At 39.9% G+C, this 22,840-nt stretch overlaps 1 protein-coding gene across 2 annotated transcripts in view; it reads left to right on the top strand.

Moving 5' to 3' along the window:
- SLCO5A1 (solute carrier organic anion transporter family member 5A1) overlaps positions 1–22,840 on the top strand; it is a 150,239-nt gene that overhangs the window by 84,693 nt on the left and 42,706 nt on the right. Inside the window, exon 4 of one of the 2 annotated variants that reach the window (XM_061123453.1) lies at positions 5,127–5,291. The exons of the other annotated variant lie outside the window; for it this stretch is intronic. Coding sequence (XP_060979436.1) covers positions 5,127–5,291 — 165 coding nt within the window. The remainder of the gene's footprint in view (positions 1–5,126; positions 5,292–22,840) is intronic. 2 annotated transcript variants of the gene reach the window in all.

The raw sequence follows: 22,840 nt of genomic DNA, 5'->3' as shown, positions 1-22,840 counted from the left end.
TGGCCGGCTGGGTCACCTGCACTGCAATTGATGTGCGTGTGGGAACCAGCAAGTGATCTGCCAGTGACAGCAACACTTCTCAACGTGACTTCTAAGTATGGTCTACCTTGTATTGTATTCTCTTGAATTTTGGAGGTTTGTATTAAGTTTTATTCCTATATTACTGCTCTTGAAGGCATTTCTAGTTTTAGTGTCAGATTGTCCTTATAAGTGAATTGGTAAGAGTTCCTAGCATTCAGTGATCAAAAAAGTGATAATTACTACTGTTAGTTAGTCCCCCTATCATTCTTTTTTTAAAAAGTATTTATTATTTTTTGGCCGTGTTGGGTCTTAGTTTCAGCGCGTGGGCTCAGTAGTTGTGCTGCATGGGCTTAGTTGTCCTGCAGCATGTGGGGTCTTAGTTTCCTGACCAGAAATCGCACCCGGGTCCCCTGCATCAGAAGATGGTTTCTTAGTCACTGGACCACCAGGGAAATCCCTCCATCATTCTTTTTATCACATCTTTGATTTCACAATGACACAGTTATAAATGACACCAAGAAACTTATCTAAGATATATTAGCATAAAAATTAACATTTGGCTGCAAATTGATAGATTCAGCAGCTTCTTTGCTAACTTTGTCTTTGTGAAATAATTTTGAATTACAATAAAAGCCCCAGAAATAGCACACAGACCTCCTGGGTTCCCTGAGCCCCAGTTCCCCGATTGTTCATGTTTCTGACCCGTTTGTGAAGTTACTGACCCCCAGTACTTCAGTGTTTCCTAAGTCAAGGCTACTCTACTGCAGGACCACAGGGCAGCCACAGAAATCAGGAAATTAACATTTATCCAGTGTTACCATCTAGACCATAAGCCCCATTCAAATTTTGCCTGTTACCCCTACATTGCCCTTTATGTCCAAACCAATCCACCATCACAGATTGTATTAATATATAGCTGTGGTGTGTTATGGTCTATCAATTTGGATCAGTTCCTCATCTACCCTAATATTTTATGACCTTGATCTTTTAAAAAATTGTAAGCCAGTCACTTTATAGAATGTCCCTCAATTTGGATTTGATGATGTTGCCTCCTGATTTATGCTTGTTTGTAGGCATAGAAAGGATGCCGTGTTCAATGTCTTCACAGAAGCCACACAGTGTTAATTTGCCCTGTTTCCAGTTGTGTAAACTTTCCTATCTTGAATGGGATTGGATTTGCCAGGCCTCTGCCCTCCAAAATTACCAAGTATATTGCATTTATAAATCAATAAATAAATTATAGGTGCTCTGTGGGAAAGTACTTTGAGGTGGTGTAAATACAGTTGGGGCTTCCCTGGTAGCTCAGCTGGTAAAGAATCTGCCTGCAGTGCAGGAGACCCCGGTTTGATTCCAGGGTTGGGAACATCCTCTGGAGGAGGGATAAGCTACCCACCTCAGTATTCATAGGCTTTCCTGATGGCTCAGACAGTAAAGAATCTGCCTGCAATGCAGGAGACCTTGGTTCAATCCCTGGGTTGGGAAGATCCCCTGAAGGGGAGGGTATGACTACCACTCCAGTATTCTTGCTTGGAGAATCCCATGGACAGAGGAACCTGGCAGACTATGGTTCATGGGGTCTCAAAGAGTCAGGCATGACTGAGCAACTAAGTACAAATACAGTTGATCCTTGTTATTTGTGGTAATAGCAAGTTTTGTTCTGTAAAGTTGTGGTAAACACTGTGTTAGTGAATGCTTGAGCATTGCTCTGGGGGAAATCCGGGTTAGCTTCCCATCACAATATAATCATCAGTCAATCAATATATAACCTTGTGTTTCTGTTGAAAGACACCTTACTTAATATAGGTTGTTGATTCATTAGTATTGAACCCACAGCCAACAGTAGTATAACTCCTGCCTGAAGGAAGCTGATTCCACCCAGTTGGTGATGGACAGGGGAGCCTGGCAGGCCGCAGTCCATGGGGTAGCAAGGAGTCTTTCAGTCGGAGCGACTGAACTGAACTGAATTGAAGGAAGCTTACGTAACACATGAATTAGTCATTTCTCCAAGGACTTTGGGGTGGCTCAGTGATAAAGAATCTGTCTGCCAAGCAGGAGACTCTGGTTCAGTCCCTGGGTCAGGAAATCTCCTTGAAGAAGGAAATGGCAACCCATTTCAGTATTGCCTAGGAAAGCCCATGGACAGAGGAGCCTGCAGTCCATGGCAGGACACGACTTAGCGACAAAACCGCCCACTGCCAAGGACTTCTGGCTCCTTTTAGTGGAAAGTGGCATTTAGAAACCAAGAACTGGGTGCTAGGTGGGTTCATTGCTACCAATGTGTCATTACTTCTGTCTTGTTAGTGGATAGGAAATGTGTGTTTGACAAACACACACACACCTATTATCTATCATATCTATCTATCTAGAGAACCAGCCCCACCAGCCAAAGACAATCCTGGAGATCTGCAGCCCCCAACCCCGTCACCCCTTGCAGAGGATGTAGTTTGAAAGTTTAGTTCGAACAATAGGGGAGGAGGAAGGTGGAAGAAAAAAGGAAACTAGCTTAGAGTTGTTCAGAGTCTGAAGGTTTGCTAAATTCTTCTTAGTAATAGTTTTTTTTTTAATAAAAGAAGAGAGAAAAGCATGACATGTATTTAGCACAACATGTAGTTAGCTTTGAAATTAGAAGGCTATTTTATCATGTTAAATGGGTACACAAGAAAAGCCAGTTTTTCTTACAAAAAACTAGTATCTTAAAATACTCACGTTATACATACGTTATCTTCTTGGGTTTGCAAGTTTTATTGTGTATTTTCCAAGATGTTTTAGATTCAACATGTTGGCTTTTAATTTACCAGCTAGCTTAATTTGAATCTTTAAATGTCCATGGGAAAATCTTCTTAACTTTCTAATTTTTAATTCTGGAGATGACATTTTGATTTTCAGTATTTATAAGAGAATATTGGATTATTTTATGAAATATTTTATATTTTTTCTGGTGTGTTTATGTTAAAAAAATAAAGTATGCATCTTAATTTTACTTTTAAAATATTTATTTAAACTTTAAGCAATTAAATTATGATATAGAACATTAAAGTCAAGTTTGTACTTCAAAATGATAATAAACAGTCTTGACTAACTAAGTCCTAAATTCTAGTGAATAGGCTATGAATTATAGCTTTAATAATGCTGTTGCTGGTTAGTAGCTTCAGTCGCGTGCAACCCCATGGGCTGTAGCCCACCAGGCTCCTCTGTCCATGTGATTCTCCAGGCAAGAATACTGGAGTGCTTTGCCTTGCCCTCCTCCAGGGGATCTTCCTGACTCAGGGGTTGAACGTGGGTCTCCTGCATTGCAGGCGATTCTTTACCACTGAGCCATCAGGGAATTTTTAATAATAGATGTTGCTTAATTTTTAGGAAATTATTTTATTATGTTTTAGCATAGGGAGATAACTGTTCTAATAACTGAGAGACTCTGTATCTCAAAAGTAAGGCAGCTTACCTTTTCTCTGAAGATGTATAAAGATCATGCACATGTGGGTTAACTCACATTACAATATGCAAAAAATACAAAAGCATACACTCAAGAATCTGTTCTTGTTTCTCTTTCCCAGTCTCATTCCTGTTTACAGAATTTCTCGGTATTATATATATTGAAAAGTATACATTCAGCCATATGTAAACACATTGTTTTCATTTGTTTTTACTTAAATATTATACACACACACACACACACGCATGTATATGGGCTTCCCAGGTGGTGCTAGTGGTAGAGAACCTGCCTGCCAATGCGTGAGACGCAGGTTCAATCCGAGTCCAGAAGATCATCTGGAGAAAGGAATGGCCACCCACTCTAGTATTCTTGCTTGGAAAATCGCATGGACAGAGGAGCCTGGCGGACTACAGTCCAAAGGGTCACAAAGAGTCAGACTCGACTGAAGCAACTTAGCACGCAAGCATGCGTGTATATGTATTTTTGCACAGCTTGCTTTTTTCATTAGTAAAAATATTTTTTGGAATTCCTTTCATGCCAGTACACCAAGCTCTATTTCATTTTTAACTACTGCATAGTATTTCATCACATGACTGTGCCATAGTTTATTTAAATGTTTGCCACTAATGGACATTTGGGGTTTCCCTGGTAGCTCAGACGGTAAAGAATCCTGCAATGCAGGAGACCTGAGTCTGATCCCTGGGTTGGGAAGATATCCTGGAGAAGGAAATGGCAACCCACTCCAGTATTCTTGCCTGGGAAATCCCATGGACAGAGGAGCCTGCTGAGCTACAGTCCATGGGGTCACAGACTCTAACACAACTGAGTAACTAACACACCAACCCAACACCATTGATGGACATTTACTTTTTTCTCCTAAATTTTTGCTTTTATAAACCATGCTGCAATGCAACTGAACATGCATCTTGAAGCATATATATATGACAGCTTTTGTGAAATATATGCCTAGATTCAAGTGAGACTTTTCTCTTTCCCTTGAGAGGCAGCTGGACAGGTACAGAGCCCCACCTCTGGGCTGTCCGGCTCCTTCGGATATCATTTCTGTTTGTTCCTCAATCCAGAGTCCCTGGAAGTATCTGACTTGGTGATCTTATCTCTTCTACCCTTCTAATTGTATTATTTCCTGTTTCTTTATGAGACTAGAAGAACAGATGTCCAATAGCATGTACCAGTTCCTCTGCTGCCATGTCAGGCCAGAGAGCTGGCATCTCAGAAGTGCATTTTACTCAGAGAAGTGTTGGTTGGGTGAAGCGAAAACTGTTAATTTAGGGCTATATTGCAGGTACTTTATACATTTAATAGTCTTCAGGGTCTTAACAAAGATTAACATTGTTTAATCAATAAAAAAAATACAGTTCATTTATTCTAAGCAGTTTTTGAAACAGAAGTCATAGGTTGCCTCCTTCTTAGAAGGATATTTGTGTATGGGTATGTTTTTAGCTTCTTTGTTAAATTTCCTTATCCTAGCTGAACAATTAAAAAAAAAAAACAACCCAAGTCTATTTAGTAAAGGGCATGAGTTCTAATCATTTATCAGGTTTTCCTATATTGCTGAATGGCTATTTCCAGTTCATTTCAAAAGCAGTTCAATTTTCTTTTCTTTTCCACCCCTTGTTTATAACATTCATTTGTCATTTTTGTCATTTTGTAGACCTACCAAGAGCAGCTGTCAGGATCTTAAGCAACATGACATTCCTTTTTGTGAGTTTGTCATACACAGCTGAGAGTGCCATTGTAACTGCTTTCATTACCTTCATCCCCAAGTTCATCGAGTCACAGTTTGGTATTCCAGCTTCCAATGCCAGCATCTACACTGGTAAGGCACTGCCATTAGAACTCCTTGAAACCATGATCATTTTTGACCACTAAACTAAAATGCAATGAGTGAAGACAAAGTTCATTCTAACATTAAAGTGTTAAAATTCAAGTTCTTGAACAGCAACCTTCCCCCTTCAAATTTTAGGAGGCGGAAGTCTTTGAATGTTTTCTCTTTGATTCAGATTGTGTTACTGTGTGACATTTTTACCAACTGTGTTTTGGAAAAGGGAGAACTTTTCATACTTATGTTTTTAAGATTCTCAGTTTGAAAGAATAAAATAGGCAAAGTGTTCAAACTTAAACCTGAACAAATCTTTTTATGGGTTGACATGAGTCTGACAGTGTTCAATTGAAAAAATTTGATAATCTGAAATAGAGATCAATTTCATGGTATCAGGATTTTCCCTTCATAAATGTAAACACATTTTAATTCTATTACTGGAAGTACTTGAAGTTAGAAAGGAAATCTATAAATTTTGTCTCAGGTGATGTTTTATGTTTGAGAAAATTGATTTTTAGAAGATTTTGGTACAGGGACCCATAGCATCCAGTGATCAGATCTTTCTTCTCACAGTAAATTGGGTTCTCAGTAATGTGGGAACATGAATTCTCAGATATTGGGATTTTCAGTGTATTATACCATAGAATATTCTGGGTATTTCCATAGTGGTTTCACAGGTGGTCAAATAACTGTACCTAAGGCTTTATTTATTAATAAAGTGCATTTAAGCAGTTAAGTGGAGAATTGCAAGAACTTCACTGATGACCTTGGCGCCCACTTTTTCCTCCATGTCCACATTCAAACCCAGCAAGCTTGGATTAAATTAACAGACAAAATTATATTATTTGTAGAAAGAGCAGTTGACTTGAATTATTTGGGTAATCATTTTGTTCTCTATTTCACTTTGCCCATAAAAAGACATGCATATTGAGTTGTAGGCCCATCATAACAAATCTTTTTATAAAGAGAGTACTGCTTTGGACCTTGTAATTGTTACCTATAATTTTTTTTCTCTGTTGGTTTTAAAGAAATATATGTTTTCCTTACATTAGGGTAAAATTTACAGATTACATTGCAATTTGGATTTCAGATATCCTGAGCATCCCATTTCTAGTTTAATTCCTACTCTAACTCTGGCGGGCTGCAAAGAGTTGGACACTACCGAAGTGCCTGAGCACACCTTCATCCTTTGTCTTTTTTTAAAAAAATAGCTGATTAATTATTGGCTGTGTTGGGTTTTTGTCACAGTGTGGTTGGGCTTAATTGCGCCAGGGCATATGGGATCTTAGTTCCCTGACCAGGGATTGAACCCACGTCCCCTGCAATGGAAGGTGGATTCTTAACCACTGGCCACCAGTGAAGTCCATATACTAACCTTCGTTGAGCAACGATCCTTGGATAGGGAAACCACAAGTGGTCTCATAGTTAGATCTGAAGCTACATAACTGTCGAATGTAATCTCAGCATTTCCCACTCTGTGTTTAAATATTAAAGGTGTTACTGGAAAGAAGGTTCATAGTCAAATAAATTTAGGACTTGCTGCGTTAAAATACTACAGAGTTCTTTGCTGTAGCACTTTTCATAACCCTAAGAACCCTTGGAGGAGGAAATGGCAACCCACTCCAGTATTTTTGCCTGGGAAATCCCAAGGAGGAGCCTGGTGGGCTACAGTCTGTGGGGCTGCAAAAGAGTCAGACTCAGCAGTTATACAACAGCAACATACCAATGTGCATTGTGAACTCCCAAAGGAAGGTTCCGAGTATGGTCTCTCCCACATTTATTTGACCGTGGAATCTGGCTTTTTTTTTTTTTGTTAAATGCATTTGTTCTCATGAACAGTGTTTCCCAGGGCACATATCAGGAAATACTGCCCTTCTAGTGACGAGGGAGCAGAGATGTCTAGATCATCCCATTTGCCTCCATGTGGACCATTTTGATTTCAAGGTCTCCTGGGCAGTGGTATAGTGATGAGCTAGCTGGGTTGGAACTGATGCATGTTGAGTGTGTGTTGACCAAGGCCGTCTCTTAATTACTGGTCCAGTCAGAGGCTAGATAGATAACTTCTGTGGAAAAATAGAATAAAGGGGTGTTTGTTTGCAGAGTTCCACAGTGGTGTGTGGTCAAGGCAGTGGTCACTGAGTGTGACCACCTGGGTGAAGAGGGTATGAGAACTAAATCATGAAATTTGTTCATCCTGTGTTTTAACATCTGGGTTAAAGGAGCAGTATTTCACTATGCCTGTGCCACTCTGGTTTCATCAACAGCAAGTGTGTGTTTGTGTGTTTTTCTTTTTTTATCATTACCAATGCAGTTTATACAATGTTTGGTAGTCTTTGGTATTTTGATAAAAGGCCTTCCATTTCTAGCTCACATACTTTTTCCTTCCTTTCCAGACAGATAAAAAATAATAATAGTTAAGAAGGTCTCCTGGAGAAGGGAATGGCAACCCATTCTAGTATTCTTGCCTGGGAAATCCCGTGGATAGAGGAGCCTCAAAGGCTATAGTCCATAGGGATCACAAAGAGTCAGACACATCTGAGTATTAATTTCTGCACTTTCAAGAGATACTCAGACTGATTAAGAATAGTAGGTGGCTTGTCATTACAATAATACTAAACAGGGCTGAGAATTCTTTTTAAAACTCACTGTGACTTTTTGAATTTGTAAGGACTGAATCCTTCTTTACTCTCCAAGCAGAGATCTGTATTTTTTAAGAACTTATTTAATCTTTTGTATTTAAATCCCTTTCTATGCATATAAATAACTTGGAGAATGAAGAAATGTATCTGAAGATGAATCTAAAAGTAGTTTTAATTTCACCTCTGACAAAGTTTTCAAGTTAAAGTTCTTTTTTCATTAAGAAAAATTCCTCACCCTTCCGTAGCAGTTTGTTTTGTTGTGTTATATAGTGGAGGTGAGGCTCCATACGTATATCAAAAGACTGGCTTTTGCTCACTTGCCCCTTTGCATGGTCATTGAACACTGAGTACTATGGCATGTGCTGAGTGTGTGTGTGTGTGTGTGTGTGTTAGCAGGTAGGGGGGAAATACAAAGACTCAAACTTGAACCTTAAGTTTCTTATAGATCTGGGAAGAGAGAGAGAGTGAGCTTATGAAATAAGTTTAGAAAAGCTGTTTAGGTAAATCAGTGGAAGCTTTGGGTTAGTGTGAGTTGCATTTCGTGGAGGAGAAATGGCTTTTAAGCAGGCTTTATTTATTTATTTGGCTGTGCATAGTCTTCGTTGCTTCTCGGGCTTTTCTCTAATTGCAGCAAGCGGGAGCTACTTGCTTGCAAACGGGCACTACTCTAGTCGTAGTGCCTGGGCCTCTCACTGCAGGGGCTTCTCTTGTTGCGGAGCATGGGCTCTAGGGCACCAGGGCTTCAGTAGTTATGGCTGCCTGGCTCTAGAGCAGAGGCTCAGTAGTTGTGATACACCGGCTCCTCGGCATGTAGGATTCTGGACCAGGGATTGAACCCGTGTCTCCTTCATTGGCAGTTGGATTCTTTACTACTGAAGCTCCACCACCCCCCTCACCCCACAACCGCCGCAGGGCAATGGTGGTATCTAAGGTGGCTAATACCTTTACCCTCATGCTGCTAATTCACTGACTGACTTAGGCCGTCAACTGTTTCTCTCTAGGTATGTTTCTAATCTAGAAAACAATAATTTGGACTAGAATGAATTTGATGACTTCTTCCTGCTCCAAAATCTTAGATGAAATAATTTCCCCAAGGCCACATGTACCAAATAAACTTATTCTTACATTCCTGTAGAGTCATGTGATTTTCTTACAATGGAAATAGTTAACAAGCAATTCATCACTGGGGTATTTTTAGTAATGTTGCATCACCACAAACTTTGACTATGTCCAGCATCCTTTGATCTCTTTTTCTTTGCTGTGGGCAGCCAGAGGTAGCCCATGGATTTTTTTTTTTGGAATTCCATCTGTCACTTAACTCAATGCATGATTTTAGCCAAGTCACTTAACTGCCCTGTCTTAGTTTCTCATTTGTAAAACGTGAGTGATCCTCTCCTAAACCTACTAACAAAAGTTAAATGAGATAATAATATCTTAAATAATTTGGCATATAGTCATAGATGGTCAGTAAAACCTTTGTATGTTGTAAGATCCTGTTGAGTTTAAATCCCCATTGAAGAGTGTTGTTAGATTTTCTGATTTAAAACGAACTTTGTGTTAGTCTAATTTAGGGTGGCAATTCGAAGGCATTTTGTTAAATCTCATCTGATAAGAGAAGTAATACATTCAAGTGAAATTGTATGGAGTGACTATTTTTAGTCCTGATCATAGGAATAAAGTGGCAAAACCTTCTAGGGCAGGAGATGGGCAGAAGATGCTGAGGAGGGAAATTCATGGTGTAATGTATCATGAATCCATCTTCTTATCTCTGTCTCTCAATCTCTCTCTCTCTCCTCTGTCTCTCTCTCTTTTTCTTAATATTTATTTTTATTTCTTGGCTGTGCTGGATCTCAGTCGTGGCTTGCAGGATCTTGTTCCCTGACCAGGGCTCGAACCAAGGTCTCCTGCATTGGGAGCTTGGAGCCTTAGCCCCTGGACCACCCCTGGGCTGTCTGGGAAGTCTTTCTGTCTCTCTCTTTGAATTTCTCTAAATCAATTTACCAAATGACCATCCTGCTATTTGGCCAGTTCTCCAAGTGACCATTATTTCTTTTGTGATTCTTTAGCTTTATTTACCTGGAGAAGGAAATGGCAGCCCACTCCAGTATTCTTGCCTGGAGAATCCCAGAGACAGGGGAGCCTAGTGGGCTGCTGTCTATGGGGTCGCATAGAGTTGGACATGACTGAGTGACTTAGCAGCAGCAGCTTTATTTACCAATTATCAGAGTCAAAAATTTTATTCTAGCAAATTTGTATAGTGACCAGTAAATTTAATAAAACATAGTGAATGCATAGCTTTTTATATGTTAGTTGTGCTTTAATCCACTGCAGTCATTATTCTTTTTGATATTCCAATTGTGCAGTCCTTAGCTTCTGGGAGCCCCCTTCAAGTTAGCATCTGTATATCCTTTGGAACAACCTCAGTATTCTTTATGGTTTTCTGCCCTAGACCTGGGATCAGTCACACTCTCCAAGGAGTCCTGGTTTCTTTTAGAATAAATGATCTTTGGAGATCATCCTCTGAGCACTGGGGTGATCATTGGTGCAAGTTGTTGTCTGTAGGCCTTTTTTTTTTTTTTAATAAAAAGAGGAAAGCAAATCATGAAGTTATGTGGTATTTCTGCTTCAGTTGTTAAGAATACAAGTTGTCACTTCTTTGATATTATATATTTTTGCTCTACTATTGAAAATCTTTCTTCCTAATGACTTTTACATAATTACTTTATCCATACGTGTATGCGTGTGAGCATGAGTTTGTGTATAATGGTTTCAAGTCATCTATCAGTATTATTACCATGAAATATGAAACACAGTTTTAGATGTCTTGTCTTTGTGGTTCCTTCTGTCCATAGGCTGTTAGGGATTTGCAAAATACTGTGGCCTAAAGTTATTTGAAATAATTCTTCTGTTTGGTTATGGCGACAACCTGATAGGCTGTGGAAATTATTTGCTTTAATTTGTTTTTAGTTTTTTAGGATTTCTTTATTTTTCCATTTTGAAATAAAACAATTTATGTTTTTTTAATTGGTTGAAAGCTGCTTTACAGTTTTGTGTTGGTTTCTGCCGCAGAACAATGAGAATCAGTCATAATTATATATATATATCCCTTCCCACCCTCTCCTTCCCTCATCCCACCTCTCTCGGGCATCATTGAGCAGCAGACTGGGCTCCTTGTGTTATTTAGCAACTTCCCACTAGCTAGCTATTTTACACATGATTGTGTATATATGTCAATACTACTTTCTCAATTCATCCTACCCTCTCCTTTCCTCGCTGTGCCCACAAGTCGTTTCTCTACTAGGTTCATCAGTACCATTTTTCTAGATTTCATATATATGCATAAAAGGCAACCCACTCCAGTTTTTTGTCTAGAGAATCCCACGGACAGAGGAGCCTAAGGGGCTACAGTCCATCATGGAGTTGCAAAAAGTTGGACACAACTGAGCGACCAATACTATGATACTTATTTTTTTTCCTATTTTTCAGTTTTTAAGTTAAATTTGGTTTTTTAAATAATGGAAGACATTTATATGATTTGAAAGTCAAAGCCATACAACAAAGGACATTCAGAGAAGCTTCTTTTGTGGGTCTGACACTGTGCCAAGTGCTGGAAGCACTATGATGGGAACACAGAGGGATCCCACCCTCTAGGACCTTACAGTATAGTGACCCCGATGGGCTGCTCGTGTTCTCAGACAAGGTCCTTAACCTTTATGAGAGCTACAGGTTGTGATGATTAAATGAGGGCATGTAGATGGTGTGCTTAGCACTGTGGCTGGAAAGTAGCTTTTAGTGATAACTGCAATGCCCACTGTATGAGGGCTTCCCAGGGGGCACAGTGGTAAAAAATCTGCCTGCCGACGCAGAAGACGCAAGGGACTCTGGTTCGATCCCTGGACCAGGAAGATCCCCTGGAGTAGGAAATGGCTCTAGTATTCTCACTTGGAAAACTCCATGGACAGAGGAGCCTGGCAGACTACAGTCCATGGGTTCGCAAAAGAGTCAGACACAACTTAGCGACTAAACAAAAACAACAAACGTTAACCTTTCCAATCCTCGGTCTCATCTCTGGAATAAGGGGTTTAATGAGACCACCTTTCACCAAAGATCAGCTGACGGACACCCACTGTCTGCTCCACACCCCCGATGTCACAAAGTCCTCTCATCTTTGTGAACAACTTCTTTTTCTAGGCATTCACGTTAGTGTCTTGCCATTTCACTTTGGTTGTATGTAATACCTTTTCCTGGCACTTTAAATTTCTTTTATAGATATACTGATTTTTTTTTACCCCCTTTGGTGCATGTGACAGAACTGATGTTGAATTGCCACACTATTTGCTTTTTTTTGGAGGGACTGTTAAAAGAGTAAGGTAGGTTGATGATTAAATTTCTCTTTTTATTTATTTAATTTCTCCTTTTAAAAACTCCAGACATTCTTACTGAGTGTGGTCCTGTAAAAAGTTCATACCCTGCTGTAGTGAGGGGATCCCTACCCACTTTGTGGTGAGTCAGCATCTTAGAAGAGAAAGGTGATGGATTTTGGAGTCATAGGTCTGGGTTCAAGACCTGCCTCTGCCATTTATTCACCATGTAACCTTGGGTGAGTTAACTAATTTCTCTAGCCTCAGTTTTACTAGCTGTGAATCATAGCTATTTAATAGCTGGTATAATCACAGCTATTTAACAGGGCTTTTGAAATTTTAAAAGGTTTAAAAGTGACTAAGTGTAAAGAGCAACATAAATATTAATAATGAGAACGACCCTGGATTTCATCTCCATTTATCAAGTATTTCGTTCTCCACAATAGGACAGGAGGACTGGGATTGTTATTATTTTAATATGTATTTATTTGGCTCTGTTGGGTCTTAGTTGTGGCACATGGGCCCTTTGCTGTGGTGCGTGGGCTCCTCTAGTTGTGGCTTGGAAACTCCAGAGCACGTGGGCTCAGTTGTTGTGACTCATGGGCTCAGATGCCCCATGGCATGTGGGATCTTAGTTCCCCGACCAAGGATCAAACCGCACTGGAAGGTGGATTCTTAACCACCGGACTACCAGAGAAGTCCCAGAACCAGGATTATTATTGAAAAAGATGAGGAGGAGAGGAAAGTAGGGGCTGGAGTATAATATTACTTGTTTTGTTAATAGATAAAAGGTATAGGCACTAATTGAAGGATTCATGGCCTTATGGGTAGTGACAAACTGGGGCTGGAGACAAACTGTCCTAACACCCAGCTCTTGCCACAGTTTCTCATTTCCTCTGAGATGCTGTTAACTTGAAAAATCATGTCCAGATCTAATGAATATCTTGGCCCTTGTATGACCAGGATATAGTTACTACCACACAGACAGGAAATAACTTACTCTTTTCAACTAAACAATGAGACGTGTGCTTTGACATTATTAGAAGTTGAAGTAATGTCCTTTTGTAACCTGAACCGTCTCATCATGGACCACAGAAAATTTGCTTTGCTGCCAGGTTCAACTTCCCATTATGGCATCTTTCCATTGGCCAGAGGGTAGAACATAGGCTTATTTACATTTGTTACTGTTAGATGGATTAGATTTCAGGCTAATGGTTAATTTTTTTTTCAAGTCATTGTATTGAAATTTTTCTTATATCTCTGTTTGCAATAAAGATGAATATAATTCCTGTTGGTGTTTTGATTAAAAAAGATATTTAAAAACATTATAGGTGCATACTTATCTTACCTGAGCAAGGAACAATTTGTGTATGATTGTCCTGTGTAGAGTAGGTCAATATTATTTTGTTCCATCTTTCCTAAATTTTCTTGAAATATAGTCTATGGGAATACCAAACCCTTTTGGAAATGCAGTTGAATTTGGTGGACTTGTTCAGTTATGGAGCAGCTATGTAAATGTCCATATCCTTTGATAAAATTTTCCAGTAGAACATCTGTTTTTGTGACATTGCAAATTTTTTGTTACTGTTCTTTTTTCAACCTTGTTCTTAGAAATAGTTATTCTTGTAATCCATGGGTTTATAGTTGTAGAGCTACAAGATATATATTGTATATATATCTGCAAACTGTCAGTTTGTACTTAACTTTTGTTTTTTGAATGAAGTCATTGGTATTAACTTCGCTGGGCAAAGTATTCTACATAATAATTGAAGATTTTTAGGGAGTATGTTTAAAATAACTAAGGAAGCAACTTTACAGTTGCTTCAAGTATTGTAGAAATATCAGGTGCAATTCTAGTGCTGATTGCTAATAGTAGATAAGTCTTTGTTTTTAGATCAGATTCCCAAGAATCTTGGAACAAGGTGTCCATAGAAACTTTGTATTCATGTAAAATATCTGCCCAGTAGAGAATTTTGCCTTATGGTACGTGCTCCCAGCCCATCTTAGGGTTAGAACCTTTAAGAACGGAGGGTCATCATCAGGAGGTATACAGCAATCTCTGCTGCAACTTCCAATTCTCTGGTTCTATGGTAACAAACAGAAAACCCAAATAATTAATTTCATATTATATGGGAATAATTTTGAAAATGTTACTAAGCTCTAAAACACACCCTGCTGCTGCTGCTGCTAAGTCGCGTCAGTTGTGTCTGACTCTGTGCGACCCCATAGACGGCAGCCCCCCAGGCTCCCCCGTCCCTGGGATTCTCCAGGCAAGAACACTGGAGTGGGTTGCCATTTCCTTCTCCAATGCTTGAAAGTGAAAAGGGAAAGTGAAGTCGCTCAGTCGTGTCCGACTCTTAGCGACCCCATGAACTGCAGCCTACCAGGCTCCTCCGTCCATAGGATTCTCCAGGCAAGAGTACTGGAGTGGGGTGCTACTGCCTTCTCCCAAAACACATGCTAGTAAATATTAATACTAAAACACAATGTTCTTTCCTGCTCTAACAAGCTGAAACTTGAGCTGTACCTGTTAAATTGCCTTCTTTTTAAAATTCTCTCCACTTCTCCATCTTTAATGGTTGCGTTCAGTTCCCACCCAGTTGTCTAAGATGTCAGCTACTCTTCTCCAGCTTTGAGTAAAAGATGACTTCATTTGGCATGTGCTTTTTCTGTGTCTGTGTGTGCTCAGTCGCTCAGGTGTGTCCAACTCTGCAACCCCATGGACTGTAGCCTGTCAGGCTCCTCTGTCCATGGGATTTCCCAGGCAAGAATACTGGAGTGGGTTGCCATTTCCTTCTCCAGGGCATCTTCCCTACTCAGGAATCAAACCTGCATCTCCCGTGGCTCCTGCATTGGCAGGTGGATTTTTTATCACTGTGCCACCTGGGAAACCCATGTGCCTTGCATATCCTTCATTTTGGTGAAAAGAAAAATGTGAAAAGATTCAGGGCTACCTTTGAACCTGGTGGAGCACCCCTGGTACAGTGCATTGATTGTTGCTACACTGTATTTTTCCTTTGCTGGTTCACTTGTATCACTTGGGGTGAAATTTAAAATATTTATTGCATTTTTTTATTCCTTTAGCTTTTGAGATCTATTGTTGCCTTCCAAAGAGAAGCTCTGTTTTAAAATGTGTGATTTTATTATTCATAATCAAGAGTAGATAAGGTCTGAACAATGAGGGAAAGAGACTAGTGTTTTGCTGAGAGATTTAGACTCATTGGTTGCTGGGACTTGACATTGTAATAGGAAGGTACATGAGAACCGTGTCATCTGTTTCTTCTCTGTTGCTTTCTACTCAATGGCTATTTTTATAAAATTGATTTATTAATGGACTTTTCAAAATGGAACTGCATATTTTATTTTATTTTTCTACTTTTGGTTGCACCAGGTCTTCACTGCTGCTTATGGCTTTTCTCTAGTTGCAGTGCATAGGCTTCTTATTGCAATGGCTTCTTTTGTGATGGAGCACAGGCTTTGAAGTGCATGGGCTCAGTAGTTGTGGCGGTGCAGGCTTAGTTGCCCTGAGGCACGTAAAATCTTCATGGACCAGGGATCAAATCCATGTCCCCTGCTTTGGCAGGCAAAGTTTTATCCACTGTACCACCAGGGAAGTCCATTAATGGATCTCTGAAGCCTAAATTCTCATTAACAGTAGGTTTGATGTCCTCCAAAGATACTAGAAGATCATTAGATTACTAGGCTATGTTTTCACTCATTAAACTTATTTTGTGGATTTCATTACCTGTGGAAATATGCATGTCATTTGAAACAAAGCAGCACTTTAGGTTAAAAGTGCAATATGTAGCATACTGGTTACGATTTCCATCTCAGCTGTCCCTGCTTTGCCCAAAGTTCTTATATTTTCTGGCTTAAGCTATCTCATTCAGCAAACAAGTTAGTTAATTTTTGAATTTTTAATTGTGATTAATTTTTGAATTTTCTTCTAGGTATAAAATGTTCTGATCTTTTATTATCTTCACAAACTTATTTTGGTGGATAGATGAAAACAGTCTATAATTGGGCGATCATTTATTCTCTGCATGCTGCACTTCCTTTCCTCCAGGTTTTTGCTCAGATGGCCCCTTGTCAATGAGACCTTACCCAGTATACCCCATTTAAAAATGCAGCTCCTCTCTCAGGACTCCTGATTTTCCTTGTTAGGCTGGACGCTTTTCTCTGCAGTGCGTTCTATGTTCCAACACTCAGTACAATTTCCTTTGTTATTGGTGTATTGTTTATTGTGTCTTTTCCTCACAGTAGATTATCGGCTCAATGCAGGCAGGGATTTTTGTCAGCTTATTCACTATGTATTTTCAGAATCTAGAACAGAGCCAAAACATAGTATATACTCAGTAAATGTTTTCTATTAAATTAAATAAATGTTTTAAAAATCATATGTTTTATGAGCTTTCTGAGGGTTATACCAAACATAAATAACACAAAAGTGAATTTTAACTCAACCACTATTGAAATGATTGGAGGTTTAAAAACAATACAATAAAGGGCATCTACTACTTAGTAGCGAAAGACTGCCTGCTTTCCTCTTGAGATCAGAAACAAGACCAGGATGTCTGCTCTTGGCACTTCTATTCATCACTGCACTGGGGATTCTAGCCAGAAAAGTTGGGTAAGAGAATGACATTAAAGGTATTCAGATTCAAAAGAAAGATGTAAAGCTATCTTTATTCACCGATTAGCCAGTCTTGTATAGAAAAGATCTTAGAGTGCACTAAAAATTATTAGAACTAGTAAATGAGTTTAGTGAGGTTGCAAGATACAAGACTAATACAGAAATACCTCAGGGATATTGTGGGTTAGTTTCTGCAGTTAAGCAAATATTGCAATAAAGCAAGCCATGTGAAGTTTTTTTGGTTTCTCAGTGCATATAAAAATTATATTTACAGTGTGAGAAAGAAGGGAAAGCTAGTCGTTCACTCATGTCTGACTCTTTGCATGGACTCCAGCCCACCAGGCTCCTCTATCCATGGAATGCTCCAGGCAAGAATAATGGAGTGGTTGCCATTCCCTTTTCCAGAGGATCATCCCAACCCAGGGATCAAATCCAGGTCCTCCAGCATTGCAGGCGGATTCTTTACTGTCTGAGCCGCCAGGGAAGCCTCTATTTACCCTGCACTGGAGTCTGTTAAGGACTTCCCTGGTGGTTCAGATGGTAGAGGATCTGCCTTCAATCAGGAGACTTGCTATAGGATTACATCTAAAAATAATATACATCACTTAATTATTATTGCTAAAAATGCTGACCATCATCTGAGCCTTCAGCAAGTCATAACCTTTTTGCTGGTAGAGGGTTTGAAATGTCGGGAGAATTACCAAAATGTGATGCAGAGAAACACAAAGTGAGCAAATACTGTTGAAAAATGGTGCTGATAAATTTACTCAACTCATTGTTGCCACAAACCTTCAATTTATACAAAGTGCAATGCCTGCAAAGTGCAATAAAGCAAGGTATGTCTGTATGCAAACATCAATTATATTTCTATACATTAGCAGTGAACAAAAATGGAATTAAGGAAACAGTTGCATGTATACTAGCAAGAAAGAATGAAATATTTAGATTTCATTAGATTTAACAAAAAGAGATGCAAAACTTGTATTCTGAAACCCACAAAATATTCTTATATTCTGAAACCCACAAAATATCCATAAAAATTAAGGAAGACCTAAATAGATAGAAAGACATCTCATGCTCATGAATTAGAATACAGTGTTATTAAGATGGCCATACTCCCCCAATAAATTCAACACGATCCTCATCAAAATTCCAGGGGGCTTCTTTGAATAAAACTTACAAGGTGATCCTAAAATTCATTTAGAAATGCAAGTGACCTAGAATAGCCAAAACAATCTTGACAAAGAACAAAGTCAGAGCACCTAGACTTCTTGATTACAAAGCTTAAGAAAAAGCAGATGGTTGGATGACTTCCCCAACTCAATGGATGCGAATCTGAGCAAACTCCGGGAGACAGTAATGGACAGAGGAGCCTGGAGTGTGGCAGTCCCTGGGGTCACAAAGAGTCAGACATGACTGAGCAACTCAACAACAGCAAATGCTGCACCGAGGCAGGATGGTCAGCTCCTTGTGTGGCAGAGGATTACATTTTTAGTATTTGCTTATAAAGCTTATGTCTTTGTGATTTTGAGCTAGATAATGCAACCAAAATTGAATTTTATCGAATTAAAAGAAAATTTTAGCCATGCCCGGTGACTTGCATGTTATTAGTTCCTTGACTAGGGATTGAACCAGGCACTCAGCCGTGAAAGCACAGAGTTCTGACTGCTGGACCAGCAAGGAATTTCCAGATTTTATCAAAGTTAAAAACTTTTCTATGTCAAAAACAACACCAAAAAAAGTTAAAAAACAACCCACAGGATGGGAGAAGATATTTGAAAAACATATATCTGATAAGGTACTTGTATCCCTCATATGTTTGTGTGCTTAGTCACTCAGTTGTGTCCTACTCTTTGCGACCCCATGGACTGTAGTCCTCCCGGCTCCTCTGTCCGCGGGGATTCTCCAGGCAAGAATAATGGAGTGAGTTGCTATGCCCTCCTCCAGGGGATCTTCCCAACCCAGGGATTGAACTCAGGTCTCCCCCATTGCAGGCGGACTCTTTACCATCTGAGCCACCAGGGAAACACTTGAATACTGGAGTGGGTAGCCTATCCCTTCTCCAGGGCATCTTTCCAACCCAGGAATCGAACTGGGGTCTCCGGCATTGCAAGTGAATTCTTTACCAGCTGAGCTACCAGGGAAGCCCTTATATAGAATTCTTAAAATTCAGTGATAAAAAGAAAAATAAGGCAATTAAAAATGAACAAAGGATCTGAATTGATATTTCTCCAAAGATGTACAAATGGCCACATGAACAGATGCTCAATCTTATTAGTTATCAGGGAAATACAAATCAAAATCTCAATGAGATACCACTTGATACCCATCTGAATGTCTGTAATCAAATATTATTTGTGGAAATAAATGCTGCTGAAGATGTGGAGCAGTTGGAAACTCACACACTGGCAGTAGGAAAGTCAAATGATGCAGCTGTTTAGGGAAGCAGTTTGGCACTTCCTCAAGCATTGAATTACTATGTGATCCAGAAATTTCAACTCTGGGCACACGTCCAAGAGAAATGAAAACATATGTCCACATAAAAACTTGCACATGAATGTTCATGGCAACATTATGCATAGTATCCAAAAATAGAAGCAACTTTAAATGTCCATCAACTGATGAATGGATAAATCAATGGAGTCTGTTAGTACAAAGGATTATTATTTGGCCATAAATAAGAATGAAGTACTGACACGTCCTACAGCATGCACAAAACTTGTAAGCATTATGCTAAGTGATAGAAGCCAGCCAGACGTCTTTTATGACTTCATTTACATGAAAGGTCTAGAACAGGCAAATCTATAGAGAATGAACATAGATTAGTGGTTGTCTAGGGCTGAGGAAGGGACGTGGGAGGAAATGAGCATGATGGCTGATGGGTTCAGGGTTTCTTTCTGAGGTCACGAACATGTTCTAAAAATGATTGTGGTTGCATATCTCTGTGAATATACTAAAGAACATTGAATGGTACACTTATTTAACTAGGTGAGTTGTATGGCATGTGAATTATAGCTCAATGAAGCTGTCAATATAACAGAATAAAAAGCAGAGCATTTAGATTACTGGGTTGATGATCTTTATTAAATGGCCTCTTTAGTCCTCTTTGGGCTTCCCTGGTGGCTCAGTGGTAAAGAATCTGCCTGTCAATGCTGGAGATGTGGGTTCCTTCTCTGGGTCAGGAAGATCCCCTGGAGAAGGAAATGGCAACCCCCTCCAGTATTATTGCCTGGAAAATTCCATGGACAGAGGAGCCTTGTGGGCTCTAGTCCACGGGGTGGCAAGAGTCAGGCATGACTTAGCGACTAAACAACTGGTCCTGCTCGTTCATTTGCAGAATTAACGTGGTTTTTAATGAGCTAGATTTTCACTTGGCCATTGTGGGGCAAAAGAATTCTAACAAATATAGTTAGGTGTGTAGAAGTTTGTCTCAAAAATATTTTGGATAAATAGAGTTTGAAAAATCCATTTACTTCTCCCAGGGGAAGGGTATCTTTGCCAGGTTTTGTGGCTCAGCAGTTCGTGGGCATAATAACCATCAACTCTCTTGACGGGAAGGCTGAAGAGCTTCTGGACTTGGACAACAGTGGACAGGGGAGATGCTGAAAACTGCTGACAGAAAATGAACCTCACCCACAGGGCCTCCAGAGAGGGATTTGCATTTGGCACCGGCCCACATCTGTAGGCTTTGCCTCTCTGAACGGAAACTGAGTCTAGTAACTTAATACCGAGGTCTTCCTTTGAGGCTTCTTTTGATCACTGAAAAAGTTCATAAGATCCTAGTCTTCTGTGAAATTGCCCTTACAGAATGTACACCCTTGTTTTGCAATAACTTGTTCAACGCTTTTGCCATTTCACCTGAAGCTTGCCAGTGAAAAATGGAAGTAAGCCATCTGATATTTTGCATTCCATCAAGTTATTTTTGCCCTCTGGTTTTATTGCCTGGATGCAGAAAACTCTCTTAGCTTTTTAAGCCATACAGGATGAAATATTTATTTGATTTGATTTTTGAATCCCTTTTACGACCCAGCGTGGCATTTGATTTTATGTATTAGTTCAGCTAGAGCTTTGCAGAAACCTGAAATGAAAAGTGGGCTTGTTTCTTCTATTGAATGTCCCTATTTATTACCTTTCCTTCAGTGCTCCCAAGACCTCGGATCCCTGAGATTGGGGTTCTCGTATTTCTCTCCAGCTGCATGGTATTTCCCTGAGTTGGCAGAGTTGAAGAGAGTGTGATTGTGGTTGAAAGAGACCCATTTATCCCGGGTGGAGGCTCAGTATGAGCTTGGTTTGCTATCTCCGTGCCGACGTGGTGGGGGCTAAGTTTTCAGAGGTGTATCATTCCTTGGTAAGTCTTTATTAATCATTTCAGCAAGACCACGCGAGATTGCAGAGCATTCTCGGTTGCTGAGTTGCAGATGGTCCCATCTGAGCCCCCACTGTGGCCATCATGGGTCCTTGACAGAGGAAACTGTGGCCGGAGAGCTCTGTTGCTGGCCCTTGGAATGGAGACGGACTGTCTGCAGCAACCCTGTGCGAGGCTTGCTGCCCTGCCGGGTTAGCTTCTTCAGGAGAATTCCTACAAGAACTCCTATATCCTTTCTCTCCAGGTGCCAGTAGCTTTCTTTGACACATGTTGTTCATGTCATCACACGTGGGCTGATCCTCCTAATCCAGTCCAACACCCTTTACAATGTGACTTGATGTTATGCTATGAAATAGTATGAATTGAAAGAAATAGTTTGGTTTCTGTTTTAAAATAGCCACCAAATTATTAAAAAAAAAAAGGCATTACCGATGAATTCTAATGATGCAACCTTGTTCATAGTTTGTGAAAGGATTTCTTTTCAATTAATTAATGGCTGCACTGGGTCCTTATTGCTGCACAAAGACTTTCTGTAGTTAGAGCAAGCAGGGGCTATTTTCTAGGTGTGTTGCACAGGCTTCTCGTATTGCGGTGGGTTCTCTTGTTGCAGAGCATAGGCTCTAGGTGTTTGGGCTTCAGTAGTTGCGACTCTGAGTCTCTAGAGTGTGGGCTTAGTAGTTGTGGCGCACGGGCTTAGCTGCCCCATGGCATGTGGGATCTTCCTGGAATAGGGATCGAAGCTATGTCCCCTGCATTGGCAGGCAGGTTTTTAACCACTGGGCCACCAGGGCGGTCCTGTGAAGAAATCTCTGAAATTTTTTTCACAAGGATGACATCGAAATATACAAAAGAGAAAGTTATTTTGTGTTTTTGTGATACTTTGTGGGTATATGTGTAGTTTATGGAAATGTAAACTTACTATGTGGTCTGGTCTCAGACCATTTAAAATTTGCTAGCTTCAAGGCTTAAGCTTAAAAATTATTATCTTCTCCTCCCCTCTGACAATAATTGGTATTTATTTCCTGTAAGAAAATATTTGCAAGGGAAAGTGGAAGCTTAAAGAGGGGTAAAATAATTAGGCTTGGTTGATAGGAAAACATTTATTTTGTATCATTAGATTAGAAACATAGTCTTTGGAAAAGTTAAAGAAATATGAGGTTTTTTATCTTGCTGTGTCACTCACTGGATGCTTCCTTGCCTGCAATGTGGAAAGAATCTACTATATTCCTTCCAACTTAAGATGCCATTCTTTGTAAGATGCTCCATGATTTTGAGTTACTGAAATACAAATGCTTCTATTAATAATTAGACTATGACTCACCCCTGTGGCTCAGCTGGTAAAGAACCCACCTGCCAAAGCAGAAGATGCAAGAGATGTGGGTATGATCCCTGGGTCAGGAGGATCCCCTGAAACAGGAAATGGCAACTCACTCCAGTGTTCTTGCCTGGAAAATTCCTTGGACTGAGGAGCCTGGTGGGCTACAGTCCTTGGGGTTGCAAAGTGTCAGACGTGACTTAGCAGACACGCACATGACAAGGTAGAGACA

Source organism: Dama dama, chromosome 21, assembly GCF_033118175.1.
Source record: "Dama dama isolate Ldn47 chromosome 21, ASM3311817v1, whole genome shotgun sequence".
Lineage (NCBI taxonomy): Eukaryota > Metazoa > Chordata > Mammalia > Artiodactyla > Cervidae > Dama > Dama dama.
The sequence above is the reverse complement of the archived record's forward strand: the minus strand, read 5'-3'. Positions and strand labels throughout refer to the sequence as shown.